Source organism: Wyeomyia smithii, chromosome 2 (genome assembly GCF_029784165.1).
Source record: "Wyeomyia smithii strain HCP4-BCI-WySm-NY-G18 chromosome 2, ASM2978416v1, whole genome shotgun sequence".
In the NCBI taxonomy this organism is placed as follows: domain Eukaryota; kingdom Metazoa; phylum Arthropoda; class Insecta; order Diptera; family Culicidae; genus Wyeomyia; species Wyeomyia smithii.
In genome coordinates, this window is record NC_073695.1 from 79,346,005 (window position 1) to 79,368,027 (window position 22,023).

Consider the following 22,023-nt stretch of genomic DNA (forward strand, 5'->3'; position numbering starts at 1 on the left):
CAACATTGTTGCAAAACGCTTTTCTCTGTCTAAAATGTCACGCGACAAGACGAGGTTTCTTGCTGCCTAAATGCGGGGGTTTCATTTGCTTTAAACTATACCGCGTCTCCATTAAACTAAACGCACAGAAGCGCAATCAGCAAGGAACATTGAAGCCCGAACCGAGTTTAATCAACATGCAAAGGCAATTGAATCATTCTTTCAAACCTACTAATTTTTGAAGGCAAAACAGAATAGATTTTACTATACGATCAAAAATTTATTATACTCACTTTTTAGAAAATAGGACTTTGAAAGTGTTTCTTTTCTTCTTCTTCTTATTTTGCTCTGCGGACAATCTGCAATTTACTTTTCCGGTTACTATAATTCCGTACAAGTTGGAGAGTGAGATAAATTAACTGACCCCTGCAGCAGCCGTCATTAATGTAAAGGTTCATGAGTGGAAAATAAGTTTAGAATAAATTGTTACCTAAATTGTCGACCTTTTTTCCCCTACATCTGAATCTCCAATCCACAATTCGACCAACTGTCGGTCCTGAATTGAGTTTAAGTTCAACTTTTTTTTTGCCTTCCGCTCTGCGTGAACGGTCTTTCTTCTGCAGGGCTTAGCCGGAATAAGGAGAGGCAGAAGCTGCTGCGCAACGTTTACAACGACCAATTTAATACATTTACAAAACATAGCTAAACCTAGCATTCACTCGTGATCTCAACAGCACAGCGCTGCGCTGGTGATCCATCACTAGGAAAAGTCACGTGCGCTCATGACTCGAGGGGTTGGATTCCAACCCTACGGCCGGGGATGCGGGGCTGTTATATTTAAAATGCAATATTTTTCTTATTTTTGTTTGCTTGCTTGCTTGCTTACGATATCGAAAGGTAGATTAGATAGGTTTACCTAGAAACATGAGAGTACAAAAAGCCTTAAGCTAAACAACGCCGGACACCGTGAGTGTGCCTGACGTTTCACTAAAATTAGATGAATGATATCACAAATTAAGGTATTCTCCTGCGGTGTAAATTCCTAACTACTATTCCCAACATTGACGGATGAGTGGAAAGGAAATTTAGTTTTATAACATTCTGTTGATTTCTTAGCCGGCATGCTAAGGAAAGCTACATTAACTCGCCAAGTTTCGGTTGATAAACCAAACAGGATACAGTTTGTCAAAGGTTCCTAACCCGTGTGGCGTACTGTTGCTAACTATCTAACGTCTGCCATCAATACACGCATTCAATGCTTTCACTACCTGTTTTCTGGTTGTAGTTATCTAAATCCTCTATTGATGTGATTGTTTCTGGTAAGTTCCATTGGTTATCTTCGGTGTGTTTAACTGGGGAGAATTTTGTTTCTCCTTTTACCGTTAACAGTTCTGTTTGCCCGGGAGCTAATCTGGGTTTTACTTGGTACAGAGACAAGTTGTGGTTGGATTTCCGGGTTGAATTTCCTTCAATGGGTTCTGATAGGGTTGGAGGTTAATTTTTTTTTCTTCGCATGGAAAAGATTGTCGTCATGTTCACGGCGCCCTGCATTCATTAGTGTTGGCATAAAGTGAATACAACTAGGGATCCCATAGTTGCTCTGCTGGTCGTGCTGGTATGGCGGGAATTTTAGAATAGGGGCTCCAATTGCATTCACTTTCACGTTTTAGTGTACTTTGTAATGTTGTACGCGTATTAGATTTTGGTTGGATACAGCATTTATAAGAGGCATCCATATTTGAGTGCTTTATCTAATCGAATAAAAGTAATGTGTGTGACTTTGGTCTCGTTAGGAATATTATCTTGCAAAAAAGGAATACCAATTAATTTCCAGTATAATATAGTTCGTTTATGATGGATTAGAAAATTTCCTTTCTAAATTGAGGAGTCTCACGATGGTATTTTCTTATTTTTAGCAATAGTCATTTGTGCACTACTAGTTTGTGCAGGGCCGGATTTAGACGGCGGGGGGCCCGGGGCAAATTTGTTTGTGAGGCCCTCTTTCCTCAAAACATTTAGAGGTATCGTTCTGGAAGGTGACGAGCAAAAAAAAAAAAGGTCGCCTCAGGACTAGGGGGGCCCCTTGAATCGGGAGGCCCGGGGCATCTGCCCCCTTTGCCCCCCCTCAAATCCGGGCCTGAGTTTGTGTCTCCTGAGTAAACAGAATTCGAACTATCGCAAATGGTTACAAAACTGGCATTTCCTTCCTCGTAGACTTACATTACTAACAGACCAAAGACTTCATTCAAAAACGGAAGCAATTTTTTTATTAGCAATATTAAATAGACAAAATTTTAGCAAAGTTTCATTGGATGTATTGGGAAGTGTCCAAGATAAATAGAAGAGAAGAGAGAAAAACAGAGATTTTTGGGAAAGTTGTCCGTTTGTTAGAGATAATGAGATGAGGATTATAGAGGTCTTACTGAATACAAATGATCTCTTGATCGAAATCGCTTTAATAGATAGCTTAAGAGGGATTAGGAAAACTTTATACTTCATCGTTTTAATCGCATTGAAGAGGTGATCGCAAAAGTGTGTATATATATATTAATTTTTAGCAGGTTTGGAAGATAGGTTATACAGGGTACAGATTATAATGGCAAAAATGGAGATCGAACTTGGATAAAATAGTAAAACCCTTCAACAGGCAGTAGCTCAAGTTTCAAACTGTCTCATAAAGCTCAAGATCATACAGGCGTGTGTCGCTTCTCGGTAAAGTTTTGTGTAGCGGAGAAAATATTTTTCGTTTTTCTACAAAGGGCAATGTTACTTTTCTGTGTTGTTTTCTTCTTTTCTTACAGATTACAGATTATTGATTTAACTATCATATTGATCTATGGCAATTAGGTTACACACGGTCATAAATTGGTTTACTGTTTGATCCACGACGGTACGAATGTTGTACATTTCACAAAAGAAGAGAACCATTTAGTTGCATTTCACGTGATTAGTTGTTTGTAGTGTGCTAGTGTTTAGTGCTTTTGTTTTCCTTTTTTTAACTTTTGGATGGAAATGCGCAATTAGCAGCTTTACAGCAAATACTCTGCAGTTTCTGCTGATTGATTGAGATGGTGATGATGATGATGATGGTGGTGGTGGTGTTGCTGGTGATGATCCTCAGAAGAATGTCTATCACTATCGTTTTCGTGGTTTTGGTGCTGATGGTGGTTGTGCTGATGGTTTCCTTGATGATGGTGATCATCATCATCTTGATGGTGATGATGATGATGCTGATGATGATGGTGTGTTGAGGTAGTTCTTTCTCGTAAGCAACAATCAATTGCTTGGCGTTGTTGTTGATGCTGCTGCTGATGATTAGGATGTTGCTGGTGGTGCTGCTGTTGTTGTGCTGCTACTACCGTAACTGTGGTTTGCAGTCCATCGCAACAGCTCACTGGAGGTGGCGATGCCGGTGAAGCAGGAACTACGCACACAGAACGCTGTCGTTTCTGCTGAGCCGATTCGAGATTAAGTGTTTTATCGATCGCTCGCAGCCGCTTCTCCAGGCTAGTGGTAGACAAAATACCGACCTAGAAGAGAAAGAAAGTGATAAGTTTTATCAACAGCTTCGCACAATTTCCATACCTTTAAATGCTGACTCAACGGCAGAATCGCGATAATCCACCACGCCCACGCCGGTCCGTCCACCACATCTTCCCAGTTCGCTTCCAGTTCGGGCATCTTGCCAAAGCTCTTGAAAATTTCGCACTTGATGTTCTCCGGCAAACTCTGGTGCCAACCGATCGCCCTCTGTAGCACCTTCTCGTGCAGCTCCCGGATTAAATGCACCTTATCGTCCTCACTCGGTCCTTCACAGTCGATTTTATCGTCCGCGATAAATTCCACGTTGGCCGTATCGTAGCCGTCCTTCTCGTGGCGCGCTACCACCCGAAATCGGCGGCCACCAACTGTCGACAGGATAGAACAGCCATCGCCAAGCTGTACGCAGTCCCGGATGTCCAGCATCGTACCGTACTCTACATACCGCTGTCGGCCGTTCTGTTGTGGTAGTGCAATTCCAAATTGACGCTCTCCACTTTCAATCGCCCGCCGAACCATCAACCGGTAGCGCGGTTCGTACACAAACAGTGGACATGGCACCGAAGGAAATGCTGTTGTGCAGATGAACACCGGAACCGTCGGTTCCCGTTCTAGTTCCTGCAGCTGACGCTTTTCGTACGCATCCGGAATAAACCGTTGCATAGCCACCTCTACAAACTGGGTTACTTTACGCTTAGACAATGAGATCAGGGTAGGATTGGCGCTAAGCAGCGCAAATTGGCCGGCACTGCTGGCCAGATGATGTCGGAACTGTTCGATAAGCGGTGCCATGCACAGCGGACATGAGGACGAATAATCCATGCAGCGATCGAGACAAACCTGAAACAAAAAGACGTTATAAGCCCCGGTAAACTTGTAACAGCACAAAAAAAACTTACCCAACAGTAGGTGTGTCCGCAGGGAGTCACCACCGGTTTCCAAAGCGTTCGGCAACAGAGAACGCAATCAAAGTCGGACGCTTCAATGTTCATCGGATTGACGTGTAACCGGACTGGAGCTCCCTCAGCCCACCGGATCGATTCCAGCTCCTGAGACATTCGATCTACGAACGACCTCAGTTTTGAGTTTTGTCCTGGAATGATTAATGCTGGCTGTTGATGTTGCTGTTGTTGTTGTTGTTGCTGCTGCTGCTGTTGCTGGAGTCTTTGGCTTTTTAGCAATTGTTGCTGATGGTACGGGTAAAAGTCCTTCCCGAGTGGCACGTCCATTCGGGGGTTGAAAATGTTCAGATTATATGCCGTCAGCGATTTCCGTCGGTGGTGAGGTGGATTAATGGTTTGATGGTAGAAATCGTCCATTTCATCGAAAAAACTAGACCGTAAGTAATCCTCGTCGCCGCAATCGGAATGGTCATCGTCAAAGTCACTGGTCCTCAGGCTGAGATACTGCTTTTTCACTTTGGGCCGGTGGGCCGTTAGGAACCGATGGTGGTGGCGCCGCTTACGTGAATTCATCAGACGGTAGGGGCTACCAAAGATGAGCGTCAGCGGGTCCAGCAGGGTCGGTGGGAGATCCGGCTCCGACCGAACCGAGGCGAGCAAATTTTGAAGATCCTGAAATGATGTAATGGAAATATCGGTTAGTAGCAGAGATAGAGATAAGAACATTAGGACATTACTGATGTTAGTTCCTTGGTATATACCCAAAATAAAACCCTAGTTTATATTGTAGCAAATAATCTATAGAGTTCTAACGGTAAAGAATAACCAAAAAGGAAAAAGTTTTTTTTTCGGAGATTGACCGTCATTTCGCACAGTTGATCACAAAATTCAAACGACTTCAGAAAAACAACAACAAATTCAAACAATCAGGTGATTTCAAAGTATGCTGAGTTGCTGAGAACGTGTATTCTGTTCTTTGAATACCTTTTTCTTATCCGATAAGGCGATCACTCACCTAAAAGATGGCGTAGTATGCAGCGAATCCAGACTCAATACCCGAATCAGTAGCCTTGATACTAACCATAGAATTTTTGGCAGCTTGTATTATGTCGGCTGCAGTATGCTTTAAAGTACCCGCCGTATGTACAGAAAAGCATGTCGATGATCGAAAGTACAGATAAGGTCAGATAAAAGTTTACTTTCCCGTGGCGCTTTCCGACCGCGACGGATACCACCGGCATAAGATGGTACACATCCCGGAACTGGACCATTCCCGCTACCATCTGGTCATCGAGGATAGCCTTCTGTTACATCGTATGCCTTTTGTATTACGTTGATCGAAGCACTGTTATTCCCGTTCCATGGTAATGCTGATAGGCAGCATTCCGGCCAAGATGCAGATTACATCGCAGATACTGTACGATATGCACTAGCACAGGCACAGGGTTCTGTAGATACTTTCTAGTTTACCATGAGAACTGTTCGTACCTAGCGCTTTGGACCACACTGATAGACGAAACCACTCGGGGAGGAAGTTTTCGCTTGCTGCCGTACACAGCTGAGTTATTCTATACCATTCGAGATAGTGGGTGATAGTCGTTGAAGCCCCTTTTACAGGCATTGTCGACGTGGCCCCTAAACGTCAGTTTGTAGTGGACCATATCCTCCAAGAGCTTCGAAGATCACTTTGCGGTAACGGCGCAATCTCCGGCTCTGACCACCATCGTCTTATGATTTGCCAACTTCAGTCCAGTCCTCGACCTTGCGTAAACACGTCGGCCGACCTGTTTGATCGATTCAACGAAGACCTCTAGAGATACGTTGTCCGCAACATAACAGTCCTTTCCTGTGTCCTTTTCAAAATCTTGTACGACATCGGTACTCAAATTCTAAATAGCGTATGCCCCTTCTCTCGCGCAAGAGTGCTGCCTCCATCGTCTTGGTGACGGAGAGAATAGCATTAGGCGTGGACCTATCCTTCCGAACGGCAGGCCTTCCGTTTATTTCACCAGTCTGTAGAGGATGAACCCCTCCCAAGGGGGCACCTAAGAAAGCTCGTAGCTTCAAGGATACAGAGTCCACTTGCGATTGGTTATAAGTTAGAATCTTAGAAGAATCAGACCGTTCAGTGCCAGAAGGACTATTCCTCATGTTTCTATTCTCAGGCTTCCTCCCATCCTTCTACTTGACCCATCCCTAATGCTAAATTCAAAAAAAAAAAAATTCACAGGTTACAGTTCAATTAATAACTCTCCAGGCAGATATAATTGCCGCTAATTGGGGAACTAACGAGGCTCAGTAAAGGAGAATCCGTCACAAACCACGGTGACAAAGTAACCTTCTTTTCTCTTATAATCCCTGGAGAGGCAGAGGTAAACTCTGCGTTGTCTGGAACCAACGATAGTAACACTCCCTTCTTTTCTTCCCTAACCGACCGTAAGAACGTAGCCGGCGTCGTCATCGATCTATACAAAGCAGAAAGTACTGACTTGTTGTACATCGAAGATGGTTAATTAATCTCAAATTAGCGATCTTACGGTGGCTTATTGTGAAACTTCACTGGCTCAGATCCATCACGGAGAAGCCACTACGAAATGTGCGGTCGTTCGAACATAAGCCCTGAATATCTATTGAGGATAATCATCTCAAGCCCTTTGCCCGCAATGTCTAGCAGAGAGTACTATCAAATACACCTCTACGACGCACAAACTGTGTTAATGACTTGGGAGTACTGCTCGACTCCAAACTCACATTCTAACAACATATGACCTTCACTGTTGACAAGGCCAGCAGGAACCTGGGATTCATAATGCGCATTGCAAAAAATTTCAGCGACATTTATTGTCCAAAATCTTTATATTGCGCTTTGGTACGACCTAGCTTAGGATGCTGCGCTTCAGTGTGAAGTCCCTACTACCTCAACGGAGTAAGCAGAATCGAGGCAGTACAACGACGGTTCATTCGCTTTGCTCTCCGTAGACTACCATGGACTGACCCCTTTCAACTACCAAGCTACGAACAGCGTTGCAGGCTTATCAATTTAGACACCCTGCAAAATCGTCAGGATGTGATCAGAGCTATATTCATCTCGGACGTATTGACTTCACGGATAGATTGATCGGCGATTCTCGAACAACTTAACATCTATGTCAGACCACGTGTGTTGCGAAATAGCCTGTTTCTTCACGTGCAAAGTAGGCGAACAAACTACAGTAGCTTCGGCACGATAACCGGTCTACAGCGCCATTTTAACCGCTACGCACCATGTTTCGACTTTGACACCAGCCACGAGATACTGAAGAATCGATTCTTAACATTAGCACAAAGCACTTAGATTAAGAAAACCAGTTGGGCCACAATGCCTGTTGATGTATTTTTTTAAAAATAAACAAATAAACAAATTGTCAATCGAAAATAAATATAAACTTCCTCTTAATACACGACTGTAGCGATCAAACAAATCACAGTTCAATTTTAAACCTAAACTAGACTACCACACATGATCTACCACTACTCTCTCCCATTCTGCGAGAACATTCAAAGCCAGGGGTACATTTGATTTGGAAAATATCGCTAAGGGGTACGCGGACAAAAAAATGTTGAGAACCGCTGATCTATCAGCTAATATGACCAGTCTCTGTCGCTTCCACCTCTTCGGGAAGAGGTAGTCATCCAGGCACTTCTGCATAACTGCCCGCAATAGCCCGTGGGCCATTTTGATGGCTGCCTCGATAGCCAAGTTCGGGATTCCATTTGGTCTCGGTGTCTTGCTCACCTTTAACCGTTATGGGGTACCCGGATACCCACTAAAATGAAATGCTCCTAACTTTTTCATTTCTTGGCAGATTTCGGATCTAGACACATCAAGAGATTGGAATGTTTGTCTATTTTTAGTACACAGGATCTAAGGGTCTCCTTGGTTCCATATGGTGCCCGTGAGTCCGGATCTCCGAGACTATATTCACGATCGAGAATCTGCTCCGAAATGGCCATTTCGGAGGCAACTCATCACATGGACTCAAAATGAATAAAAATCGACTCCTGGAGTAATTTCATCAATTTTAATTCCAATGTTGTTAAGTTTATTGACAATTATAGGTACAAATTTTTAGCCCCGAAGATCCGGATCATATCGAAGAATTTTCCAATCTTTTTACGGGTCAAGTTCTGAAATCGGTCAAAAATCTAACAAACTAGAAGTAATTCATTTGGGTGGGTATCCGGGTTTCCTGCCGAGCAGTTATGGGATAGACAAATTCAGAACTGCTTCATTTGATCACATACTTCCAGTAAACTATTTCACCCCTTGGTGATCAAGAGTCCAGTCTATCTGTCTGTGTTTTAGGGGTCGGTAAAGGTTACTTCAAGACCCGTCCCTCTTCTGAAAGGGACGGGTCCCATACAAATGAAACACAAATTTCTGCACATCTCGAAAATTAACCAATGGAACTAAATGGAATCAAATTTGGCAAGTAAATGTTTCAAGGGGTAACAAATATGTCCATAATGTTTTGACACCCCTCCTTCTTCTGGAAAGAAGGGGTTTCATATAAATTGAACACAAATTTCTACATATATCGAAAACTAACCAAGAAAATGGAACGAAATTTAACAGGTAAATGTTTTTAGGGGTAACAAATATGTCCATAATAGTTTGACACCCCTCCCTCTTCTGGCAGGGAGGAGTTTCCCACAAATGAAACACAAATTTCTGCACATCTCGAGAGATAATCAAATAAATGAAACCAAATTTGATATGTTGAGGTTTTTAAGAACAAGAATTATTTATGGTAGTTTGACAGCCTTCCATCTTCTGGAAAATAGGAGCTCTACTAATAAAACACAAATTTCTTCACAACTCAAGAACTTATCAAGTTGATGGAAGAAAATTAGGCATGTGAAGTTTTTGGGAGCAAAAAATATTTTAATTTCTCCCACTTCTGGATGGGAGGCCTCTGTTCAGCTATTTTGGATCTGAAATGGTGAGTTATTCCTTTTTCTGAGTCTTTTTCAGCCTTTATAAGTTCTGAAGTATGTTCCTTAAACCGGATGTCTAAATTTCTTTTAGCTTGGCCAATGTAAACCTTATCATAATGTGGACATGCATCTTTATAAACACCAGCCCTATGCAATTTGTCAATAGTGTCTTTAGTAGACCCCAACCTTGTTTTAATTTGATTATTTCTACTACTGTAGATAATATCGAAACCAAATTTCCTAAATTTTCTACGAAGTTGACGTGTAAAATTGGCGTCATATTCAACCACTACTCTCTTCCGATCTTCTGTTAGCGGTGTGAGTGTTCTATGAGATTTCCTATGTTGGATTCGGTTCTTTTTATCATAAATGGCTTGTATGGTTTTTCTATTATATCCATTCTGCTCACCAATATCAAAAATATGTTCCATTTTGTTTTTCTTACCTTCATTACTGAGAGGCAAAGATTCTATACGGTGGATCACATGGTGGAAAGAAGCCATTTTATGCTGGGAGGAGTGGATAGAAGTGTTAGGTATTACCCGCTTAGTATGTGTGGGTTTCCTAAAGATTTCGAATTCAAAGTGGTTGGAGTTTTGAAGTAGAATACTTCTCTCAGGAAGTTCGGCTACATAGGGATGTGAAATGAAAATCTAAAACCGAAAAAAGTGAACAATATGTCCAATTTCAAATGCTAATAAATCGGTTAGTATTCGATGGTTTTCCTTCGTTCTTGCAGCAATAGATTGGAAAATCTTCTAAGATTCTCCTCAAAAGAAGAAAATTGTAATTTTATTATTCACACTATTGTACTATTGAAAATAATCAAGCCTTGTCAAAACGAAAAATTCGACCTCTGATTGGTCGTTATATGATTACTTCCCAAGCACGGTCGACAGAATCATATACCTTGCGATTGAAAACATGCTATTTGGCCTATGTAAGAGCCTGTTTCAAACGAAGCCGCTCATAATAGTTCTAGACAGCGACAACAGCAGTCGTCCTCCCTTAGCAGCAGCACTAACATTGCAGTGGATACCAGCGATAGCGGATAGCGGCCAAAGCTGTGGCGTAGCAATGGATAGTGCACTATTTGCAGTGGATCCCAGCAGCTGGGCCAGCTGATGCAGGGACAGCGGATACCAATGGCAGCATATAGCGGTCACAACTGTGGTAGGGCTATGGATAGCGCACTAGTTGCAGCAGATCTCAGCATCGATAGCGGCTGATGCAGTGAGGCACTTTAGTGAAATGCAGTCTCTGTGCGATGGTGGGCACTATTAAATGTATTCATTGAAAGGTTGACCCATTTTGCTAACACGTGAGCCGCCTAGTTTTATGTGTTATATCAGCATTTCACTGTTTACTTTATCACAACGAATACTTTGTTCGCACTGTCAGTGATAACGCAAATATGTAATCGGCATCTTATCCGATACTAAATTGAACAACAAATTGTCCTTTTTAGGATGAAATAAAAACTTGAATGAGGAGTTAATATTTTCTAATGAGTTAATTCACATTTTTAAATTTGTAAAAGTTATAAATGTTACTTTATCTCCGTGTCTCAGAACGTACTGAATTATCTTTTCGTTCAGTCATGAGCACGACATCAAAAAAATTTCATTTAAAAATTTAAAAATTGTCAAGCCCCAACCATGACAAGCAAGTTACTATAGTATTGAAAATGATCAATCCTTGTTGAAGCATAAAATTCGATTGATCTGATTAGTCAACGTTTATTTACTAGAAAAAAACTGACACGCAAACATCTTTCTTGTAAAAGTATTCTACTTCAAACTTGCGGTCGTGGCTTTGCACACAACCCTCCTGTTATTTAACAACGACTACATCCAAAAATGGAAGCCTGTTGTTTTGTTCAATTTCCAAAGTGAACTGGAAATTTTTATGGATACCATTCAAAATTCCCAAAAAACGTTCCAAGTCCCCCTGTCGAAAAATACGAAAAAATATCATCAACATACATCCACCAACGATCTGGTAAGCAGTCTTTTTCATTTAGTTTATTTTCGATATGTGCCATAAAAAGCTCACATGAGAAAGGTGAAAGCGGATTCCCCATCGGAGCTCCTTTTGTTTGTTTGTAAAATTTCCCATGGAATGAAAAATAATTGTCTTCCATGCAAAGTCGAGTTAACTACAAGTAACTGCGTACTTTAGTTTTCCAAGGGTTGTCACATCATTGGGAGAGAAGCGAATTTTCCAAAAGATTTATAGCTTCTTTCACTGACACACTCGGAAAAAGTGCTGTGACATAAAAAGAAACCATGATAGCGGGGGCCTAGTGTGGTTGGTAACGTCTCCGCCAACCACGCTCGACGCCTGGGTTCGAATCCCATCTCCGACATAGGTGTCGATGGTTGTGAAGTGGCGTGATCCACTCACAACCAACCCAACTGGTCTAGATTCAATCCTAGCCGACACCGGGAGATTTTCTGAGGCGAAAAATCTCTGGAATCACGCCTTCCATCGCATGAGGAAGTAAAGCCGTTGGCGCCGGTCCGTTAATAAACGGGTCGTGAGTTAGGGACCTGGGTGTGGAGTCGCCTCCCTGGGCGTCGGTAATTGGCTACAACAGTGGCGGAAATATACCGACGAAAAATAAGCGAGAATAAAAAAAATAAAAAGAAACCATTATCTCATCAGTGTTGATACCCCCTAATGATTTTAAATTTTCAACAAAATCTCCTGTGCTCTTAACAGATCGACTAGGAAATTAGTTCGGCATTGATTGAAATTCCTTGACTAACCATCTTGCCAATTTTTCTGTTGGTGCCCCTACCGCAGAAACGATTTCTCTCATTTCATTACCAGGTTTATGTACTTTAGGGAGACCCTTTTTTCTAGGAAGAGAAGTGTTCGAAACACGAAGATTTTTCTAAGCATCACCAAAAATAGGCTGGCATTCTTTGATAGTTTTTTCAAAAATTTTTCACCATGTCGGCAAGAGGGTTGACTCTCTGTTGCCTGTATGGGCCATTATTAATTTTCTCCAACATTTGTTGATCGTAATCATTTTTGTTCAAAATAACAAAAATAGCCTTGTCAGCTTTTAAATAGAAGACAGGCTTCTTACGCAATTCTTTGATTGTCTGTAAGTCTGTGCTATTATTTACAAGACGTGGACATTTTTTTAAATTATCCAAGAAGGATGAACGCACTTCACCAATTTGTGCGGTTGAAAAATTGCAACTTTCCATCCCACTTTCAATATCAATGATTGCCTGTTCAACATTTGGTTTAGTGGAAACAGCAAAGTTGAGGCCTTTGTTCAAAAGATTATATTGCTGTTGTGAAAATTCGCACGAAGATCGATTTTCCACAAAATTATCTATATATTTTACCTTAGTTGTCTCTTTACTACTCTTATTTCGTAAAAACAACTGGTAAATCTTTTTTGCGCTCAATTTTCGTTTTCTTTCCCCCTTACACTGTTCTGCAACTTTTACTTTGGTTAGGAATTCTGGTAACCCAAAGGGAAACTTTTTGGCCAGTTTTAAATGAGGGTAGTAGCACTCTAAAGTGACTGAATTTAATTTACTATAAAGGAGTTTTATACTATTTTTTATCCATTTCAATTCCATCTTCTGAATGAGAAAAGGAGGAGTTAGTTCTAATTTTAATCTCATGACTTTTGGGAGTCAGTCGATATTTGACACATTGCTTTAGAAAAGCTATGTCTTTATGAATTCATGCTATTTTCTTCTTCATCCCCAAAAATTTATTTGGCTCAAATGGCTTGGATGCCATGTGTAAAATTTATTAACTTCTGATCGAGCGTCTTGATAGAATAGCTACACTACACAATACTCATTTGGACAGTCCATATTTTAAAGCCTTTAAAGCCTTTTTTTAAAGCATACCGAGTCTTAATTTTCAACGACTCAGATCTTGATGCATTTTATACACATATGGGTGAATCAATTTTATCATGAAATTCAATTATGATAACTTAGATTGCGTTTGAGAGGTATTAGGGAACTAGACATGTATTCTGTAACTTCTTGAATAGCACTGGTCGACAAAAAAAAAATATGCGGCCCAGAGCTCAAATTAGTTACCCTAGAAAGTTTATAGCTTTTTCACCATTCCTGTGAATTTTGGAGCCTCTAGTGTATACAGAAGTGCATCAAAGTGCGTCAGAGTATCGCATAGTAATTGCACGTCGGCTTTAACGTTATGTTTACGAGAAAACTCATTCACGTCTTCGAAAAAGTAATTTGTTCGGGGGGCAACCAAACTGACAGGAATGGTTAAGAAGCTATAATCTTTCATTTTTTTCCAGTTTCAGCTCAAGGCCAAATCTGTGTTTACAAGTGTAATTCATATTTCATACAAAAACATTCAGCAAGTTTATAATATCTGGAAATAACATGAAGCAGAACTAAACTATCTAATAAGCGAACATAATTACAGTCAAATCCCTCTATCACGACAATTTATATAGCGACAAATCTCTCTATAGCGCCATTCTCAATGATCCCTTCTACTCTATATTCATTATAATTATTCGTTTTATTGCGACATTTCTCTATAACGACGGTCCCTTGCGATGTCGCTATAAAGCGATTCAACTGTATCACAGATAGCAAAATTTCTGAACTAATTTCTAGGACTAAAACTTCACCGCTCCAAAACAGTGCTCAGAACTTAAATCAGATATAGCATGATATTTAAAATATCGTGTTTTGTGGGTAATTTTCATTGCAGCACGTGTATCTCGAGATACACGTACTAGGAACCAGTAGCAGCAGGGCCAAACTATTCGCTGATGTTATCAATAACAAACAAAAATGAATAAGTAATAAATTCAATTATGACACTGTTATGACACTTGTGCCAATCACGTGGTGCCTCTGGGATCGTTACCTTTGCTAGTTCCTGTTTTATTCCGCTCGCCACACACATTGACTGTTTATCCAGGAATATCGACAAACAGTGGGACATTATGGCCTGTTCTGATTTCCCCAGTGCTGACAGTGCCAGTGCTCGTTGATAGTGTGCCTACAAAATGAAAAAACAAACAGAAAACAGCTGTTAGAACAATATTAAGTCAATCAACAAATCAGGGCACCGTTATTTTGCGTTCAATATGTTGTACAGGTACACGTCATGACTTCCCACCCCAATTCCGACCGACTTAATCAACACGTGTCGCTTTTTTTTTTGCTAGCGCATAATCCAATCAACCATTTTATTCATGCAACAGCATCACTCATCATGTCCCCGATCCCCTCCCCGTCCGCTGTTCGTTCCCGAGCATGAATGCTGATCAAAGAACACAACGGAACCGTATGTTTTCGAGTGACGCCCTTTCCGGTTCGAAGTTATACCACCATAACAGGAATAAGCCCTAAGCCCTAAGCCACCGCTATTCCATCAAGCTCAGGCCATCATTATTATCGGTACTATTATTTCGTTCACGTGTGTGTTTGTGCCACTTCGATCACTTCGACAGTGAGAGTGACTTTTTCCCTATCAGCCGCTTGCCGAAACCGTCCTCGCTGCTAAACGTGACGAGCAGAAAACGTGTTTTTTATCGCCTTCCTCGGTAGCGATGAAGTTAGAAGCGGAAGTAGCTGCAGTAGTGTGTGCTTGAGGTACGGATTGTGATGTAACGCTATCGAACAAATGGTACCGATTTCAACAGCAGCCGGCTCTCGACTCAATCAGGCTTTTCCAAGAGAGAAAGAGGAAAAATGGCGGAAAATTGTTTGGAGTACGCGTTGTATCACATAAAGAAAAACATTTTAATAGGACTCTTATTACGTCCTGTTTGCAAGTGTACTTTGGAGCCAGAACAAGTTGCCACTAGCATTCAATCAGTAAGACCGCTTTGTTTCCCTAAGAGCGCGGTGAATCGAACCAATTTGGCCGAAAGAAGTTGGAGCTGAAAGAACACCTGTCAAAATGACGTAACCAATAAGCGCCCGATGCATAACAAATCGCTCCAATTTGTTATTCGAATCAGTTGTAATTTTTTTTCTTCTTGTCAACGTCGACGACAGAAGAGCTCAACTGTAATGCGCTAAAAAGTAGATCAAATAAAGTCACGTTTCAGCGTTTGGCTCTTTCGGCTTTCGCGCGTTGATAGGCCTGCCACTGGCAGGTACGTAGATACAACTTAGTGGTGAAAAAGCGTTTGATTTTGTGTTATTATTTACCAATAGGTACCTGTCCCTGCTGCGGTAAAATGTATCGCTTCTGTCGGCGCGGTGGCCTGATGGCGTGTTCTGTGGTAAGTCTGTTACGGCATCGCCGCGGGTGAATGGTAGTAAGGTTTGGTAATCGTTGAACCCAACAGGTTCAAATCGGGAGAGCTACCGGAGTATCGCATGACGCGGATAGGTGCTGGTCACTGTGTTTCGCAATTTGGTGTTTTTTTGTTGTTTGCTGTAATGTTTATATAAAACAGGTAACGTGCAGGTTATCATCAACGCGGGTACAACGAAAATGGTGAACTAGGGCTTCTCGATAAGAGATAACATGACCAATCAGAAAGAAGCTAGATTGTACGCTGCACTTTAAAATAGAACTTGGAAATTTGTTCATCTTTTTAATTCAGAATTCATTGTCCCATTCCACAGTGGGAAATCGCTGGCCATTAGCCTAAAAACTTGTTTACGTAAACTGTTTCATAATATTTTTCCATTCTTGCTAGAACATTCAAGTGCCTAAATCCAAAATTTTGGGCTTAATATCATGAAATCTGGTTTTATATGACTTTTCGAAGCTTGGCATACTGACGTTTTTTTGACATAATTTAAAAAAAAGTTCATTACTTTGAAACGCTCTACAGCTTCAATGATAGCTTGGATTTTTTTTTTTGTGTCGAAGGGAAAGTTGTTTGAAATGCTGTGTGAAACAAATCTTTTTAAGTAGGTTCTGTAAAATTTGATCATAGTAGCCCTGACACTAAAAAATTAATAAAAAAAAGGATTTCTTGTAGAAAAGCAGCTTAAAAATTTGGTAGCCGCAGTTTGTCACGGTTGCGACTACGTCCAAAATTTAGGTAAAAACATAAGCTTTAAAATGCATACTGTCCGCTGTAGCGCGAACTGCGCAATTGTCTCTTTAGTGAGAAATGTGATAGTAGATTTTTTTATTGTAATTTTCAAAATCTGAAATTTTATATAGGCTTCAATTTATTTTAAACCATAATAAATTTTATCATTTTAATCATTGAAAATTTATAATAACGCGTGTTGTCATTGTTTCATTCTTATTATTTCTTACAATGATTCATAAAAATGCGTCAATTTCTTAACCAATACAACTCCTGCTCAACGCTTTTTTGCTTGTAAGGGTACAATATTGGAGTTTAACAACATTGAAAAGATGTGGACATTGAACGTAAACGAATATTGCCTAAATTACTGAATATCATCGCTTCATGGTTGGATACGTTGTTTTGAGTACTTGATTTATATTACATATCGGCTGGGATTCAAGCACTGAAGAAAATCTGCATGACTTCAAAACACAGCATAAAGCCACCAATAAAAAAATCGGGTTAGACCAAATCGATGTTTCAGGTCAGCAATATCAATCAAACCGCAGTACACTGGATTCTCTTTTTACGCGATTGATGCGTGCGCACACAAAAAGAATCACGTGAAAAAAATCACGAAATTTTGAACAAATCGCGTAAAAAAGAACTTAAATCACGTAAAAAAATCGTGTAAAATAAAATCACGTAAAAAAAGTCGCGTAAAAACAGAATTCAGTGTACCATTTATAGGTATGATGAAAGAAAAGGCTAAAGAGAGGAGTAACTAGATGATTGAAGATAACAATTGTTGAATCAGGGAGAGCTAATGATGAATTTGTACACAGTTATAAAGATGAAAAAAAGAAGTGAAGATGATGGTTGCTTTGATTTGTAATTAGTTTGTATTACCTATGTTTTTTTTTTTAAATTTTAGTAATGAAATCATTTATATTATAGCAAAATTTGGATTATTTGAGGGGTCGTCCAAAAACTACGTAATCTTTTTCAGTGAGAAAGACGTCCAGCGGCGTTGCCTGTGGTTGAAGATCATATAATACTATTTAATAAAAAAATCATAAAAAATTGGATTACGTGCTTTATGGACGGTCCCAAATAAAAAATTGATGCCAGATTCGTGTTCAGCACCCCAAAATTATGTAAATACCATGTTTCTGTCGCAATCATCGAGACTTTTTCCGCTTGGCCAACCTTTGTATGAAGTCGCATGTGCATTCCTCGCATTCTTTTAGTTTGGTGCTTTCATTGAAACTTAGTGAAAGATTCAAGAAAAACTTTAGTCATTTTTAGTTAGTTTCCAAGTGATGCCTCTGGATTTGATATCAAATAAAAGCTCTTCAGCGGCCATCCACATTCTACGTGGACAGATTGTTAACGATTTCGAAAAATAAAGCATCAAGAAACGTTTTACTCCGAATTGCGTATCTTTGGGTAAAGTAGGAAGTTCTGGTAAGACAGAATAATTATCCAAATTTACAGCAAAATCTATTAGATCTAGCAGAAAATATTGTGATTTTAGAGATTTTAATGGTTTTTGTAAAAAACCTTCTAGGGCCGTTTTACCCCATTGGCGCACTTGGATTATAAATTAAATTAAAACTCTTGAGTTGCTCTACAAAACGCTATATCCAGGTTTTTTTTCAAGCGATGTTGAGAAAAATAGAATGACCTTAGAAATTGACAATTTTTAATAAAAAAAATCCATTTTTTTCGTTATGTTACCTTCTTGTCATATATTGTTACCATGCGTTTTGAAGCACTTTTAGCACTCTTTAAGGGCCGTTTTAAAGCAAAGCAAAGCCTTGGTGCTACATTCCGATTCGGAACTTGACCTCCTGTTTACTATACACAGACTTCGCAGCCAACCGTTAAGTGTACAGGACAATTGCGGGGCTAGCGCTACGATCCTACTGACACTAACAGTCTCTCCCGAGACAAGACTCGAACCTACGAAAACTGACTTGTAAGGCCAGCATCGTACCTCGAGACCAGCTGGGGAGACTGGCGAGACCAGCTGGGAAGGGCCGTTTTACCCCACTTAATATCAATGAAAAAAAAAAAACAATGCAAAACAATGCAAAACTTCCCACTAGAAAAACAAACGCTGAAAATTTCAGCTCAATCGGAGAACATCAAAACAACGTCTCTCAGAAAGATCTCAGGGTTCAGAAAAAAAAGATAGAATCGGAATGGATAGAAAATAGTATAAAACTTCTCAACAGTAAATTGAATTCAGTCACCTTAGAGTGCTACTCCGTTTATTTGAAACTAGTCAAAGAGTACCTCTTTCCTGTTGAAAGCTAACAAAAAGGGAATAAAATTCTTAGTTTGAACTAAAATTAACACGATGATCAAATGTTGGAAAAAATGATTAATGGTCATATAGGTAACAGAGGGTGAACCCTCTTGCCGACATTTTATAAATCTTGACAAAATTATCAAAGAATGCCAACCCATTTTTGGCAACGCAACGCATTTTTCCCGAGTATCCCAGAGAAGGAAGCTATGAAGCTTTTGGAAGATTGACTTCTCTCCCAACGATGTGACAATTCTTTTGAAACTAAAGTACGCAGTTACTTGAAGTTAACTCGACTTTGCATGGAAGACAATTATTTTTCATTCCATGGGAAATTTTACAAATAAACAAAACGAGCACCAATGGGAAATCCTCTTTCACCTTCATTTTAGTGAAGTTTTATGGCAAACTTGGAATATAAACTAGAAGAAAAGGATTCCTTACTAAATCGTTGGTGGTACGTGGATGATATTTTTTGGGACATGGAAAGCTGTTTGAAAATTTTTAATAGTATTCAAAAAATATACGGTTTACTTTGGAAATCGAGCCCAACAACAGGCTTTCTTTTTTGGATGTAGTCGTTGTTATTAACTCCGACCACTTTGAGTTCGACATTTTTAGAAAACTCACGCATACAAAATGGGTCATACCACTCCTTCAAACATAACTCCTTCAAACATAAAATGATTGCTTTCTACCATATGATCCACCGTATGGAATCTTTACCTCTCATTATTGAAGAAAAAAAAAATAACATGGAAGATACTTTTGACATTAATGATCAGAATGGATATAATAGAAGAACCATCCAAGCTATCCAAGCTAAATACTTCCAACATAAGAAATCTTACACAGCATTCACACCGCTAACAGAAGATCGCAAAAGAGTAATTGTAGAATACGATCAGTGCCCGGGCCCCGTACCCTCACATTTTTGGGGCCCCACACAAACCGAGAAAAAGTTTTTTTCTCTATCAAAAATGAGATTCAATCAAAGTTCGATTTACAGAAAGAAAATTTGATTGATAAACTGGTCGATGCTCTCGATGAACGAAGAGCGGCCTATCAGCTCATTTGCAACGTATTTGATTTTTTGTCCGACATCAACACTTAAACTTCTGAAGCTTGCTGCTAAAAAACTTGTGGCTGCCTATCCGGATGATTTGGCAAATGGTTTGGGATACGAGCTAGTTCAGCTTTTTTCGGTTGCTAAGCAATTTCAGAGTCCAGCGAATAGTTCATTTCAATAACATTTATACAAACTAATTGTGAACAACAATTCGAAGATAAAACTGATTAAAAATAGGTTGCGTACGACTATGAAAAATGAAAGGCTGTAACAGTTAGCATTGTTAAGTTGCGAGTACGATATACTAAATGAGTTGAATGTTGATTATTTAATTACATGATTATTTTATACGTCAACTTCGTAAAAACTATAGGAAATTTGGTTTTGGATATTATCTGCAGCAGTGGGAACAACCAAATTAAAACAAGATCATGTCCTATATAAGAAACTTGACAAAATGCATAAAGCAGGTGTTTTAGACATTCGGTTTAAGAAACATAATTCAGAACTCTGACAGGTAAATCAAAAACACGGAAAAGAAAATAACTCGCCATTTCAATATCCAAATCACACAATTACAACACAAGTTATTTATTTCCTTTTATTTAAAAACAAATCACAGAATTAGAAATCGTTTTCTCAAAAAAGTTCATTTGTTGATTTCTTTTTCTCAAAAAGTACAAAAGCTTTTCTAAACATTGATTGTAGTCTAATGAGCAGAAAAGGTTAAAATAAAAAAAAAATAAGACCAAACGATTGTTTCGATCGGTGTGGCGTCTTTGAAGATAATAGGTTTGTCTTTGCAGAGATAATATACACTGTGAAAAAAATGTTTCCACAAACATAAATAAAAAAGTTGGAGATACGTAATTGTCTCGAAAAGCTGATTTTTTTAATTTTTCGTTTTAATTTTTTTTCATGAAAACTACAGAATAAAAAAATGAGAAAAAAGATATAAAATTTTCCACAAAAAAATAAAACCAAAACGGTTTGTTTGATTGATGTAATGTTTTCGGCAAAGTTGTAAACAGTAATGTTGTCCTTCTATAACAAAACATACATAGCAAGACAAAAAAGGAAAATGAATATACATTTTTATCCAACTTGAGAAATATAAAATAAAAAAACATAAAATTATTCCAAAAAAAAAACAGCGTATACATTTTTTTTGAGAAGGCAACATTACTATCTACAACTTTTCCGAAGACACTATTTCTATCAAACAAACTGTTTTGGCTCTAGAAATATTTGAATCATTAACATTGATGTCCCGCTAGCAGAAAGAACTTTGTTCTAACATATGACTTTTTTATTTTGATCGCAAGCTCAATTACCTACCAATATTTAACTAACATTGTGTTATTTTTATTGAAAAAAAAAACATATTTAGAAAACAAAAGTTTTTTGAGATATTTAATGATAATGTTACATTTTTTACTTTTATTTTTTGTGATTTGGCGTGGGACTATGTCTTTGTTTTCTATGCTGGGGTACATTCTGTGAAATTGGAAATGAGACTGACAAATTTTCTGTCAGATTACGAATGACAATAACAGCATTACCATATGGTGGATAACAATAACCAATATGTTGTTTACTGTGAGTTATAGAGAACTATATTTGACAGAGTCACCCCGTCCAAACAGGTCAATTAACGTTTGCTTCCATGAACTTAGATTTATTTGATGTCTCGAAGGTAAAGGTTTTTCAAAAAGTTTTAAACAGCATTCATTCTAGAACAATTTAGGAAGGGGGGAGCGTTACATATCAAAAAGTCACCGGGAAGGCTATAATTTTATTTCAATAACGAGTATTTTTATTTAACAAATTCTTCTACTGTGCAATTCCATAAAAAACGGGCAACCAATTTAATCGACCATTTTTTATTTGGCTGAAACTTTGCATAGACGTTTCTATGGGCAAAGGGTGCCATTTTGTGCTATTGCTGGCGTCTCCGAAAAAGTTGTAGATAATAGTTTTGTCTTCGAGAAAAAAACTCTCCTTTTTTTTTAAATAAGTTTAAAAAAGAGTTGAAAAGTCAAATTTTTTTATGAAAACTGCGAAAGATTACCCAAACACCAAAAACTGTCCGATTATGGAGAAATTAAAAAAAAAAGTTATAATTATTAGACAAAAAAAATCACAATTGTTTGATTGGTATTGTGGCTTTTAAAAAAAAACCTGTGAAAACAGACATTAATAAAAATATTTTTTCATATTTTTATAATAT

General features: G+C 39.0%; 1 protein-coding gene across 4 annotated transcripts in view; it reads right to left on the bottom strand.

The window, feature by feature from the left end:
* Positions 1–238: 238 nt before the first annotated feature.
* LOC129722134 (LON peptidase N-terminal domain and RING finger protein 3) overlaps positions 239–22,023 on the bottom strand; it is a 154,282-nt gene continuing 132,497 nt past the window's right edge. For all 4 annotated transcript variants that reach the window (XM_055675381.1, XM_055675382.1, XM_055675384.1 and 1 more), the window contains exons 4-7: positions 14,289–14,423; positions 4,419–5,093; positions 3,565–4,359; positions 239–3,509 (exon numbers count right to left, since the gene is read on the bottom strand). In XM_055675381.1, coding sequence (XP_055531356.1) covers positions 3,009–3,509; positions 3,565–4,359; positions 4,419–5,093; positions 14,289–14,423 — 2,106 coding nt within the window. In that variant the 3' untranslated portion in view covers positions 239–3,008. The remainder of the gene's footprint in view (positions 3,510–3,564; positions 4,360–4,418; positions 5,094–14,288; positions 14,424–22,023) is intronic.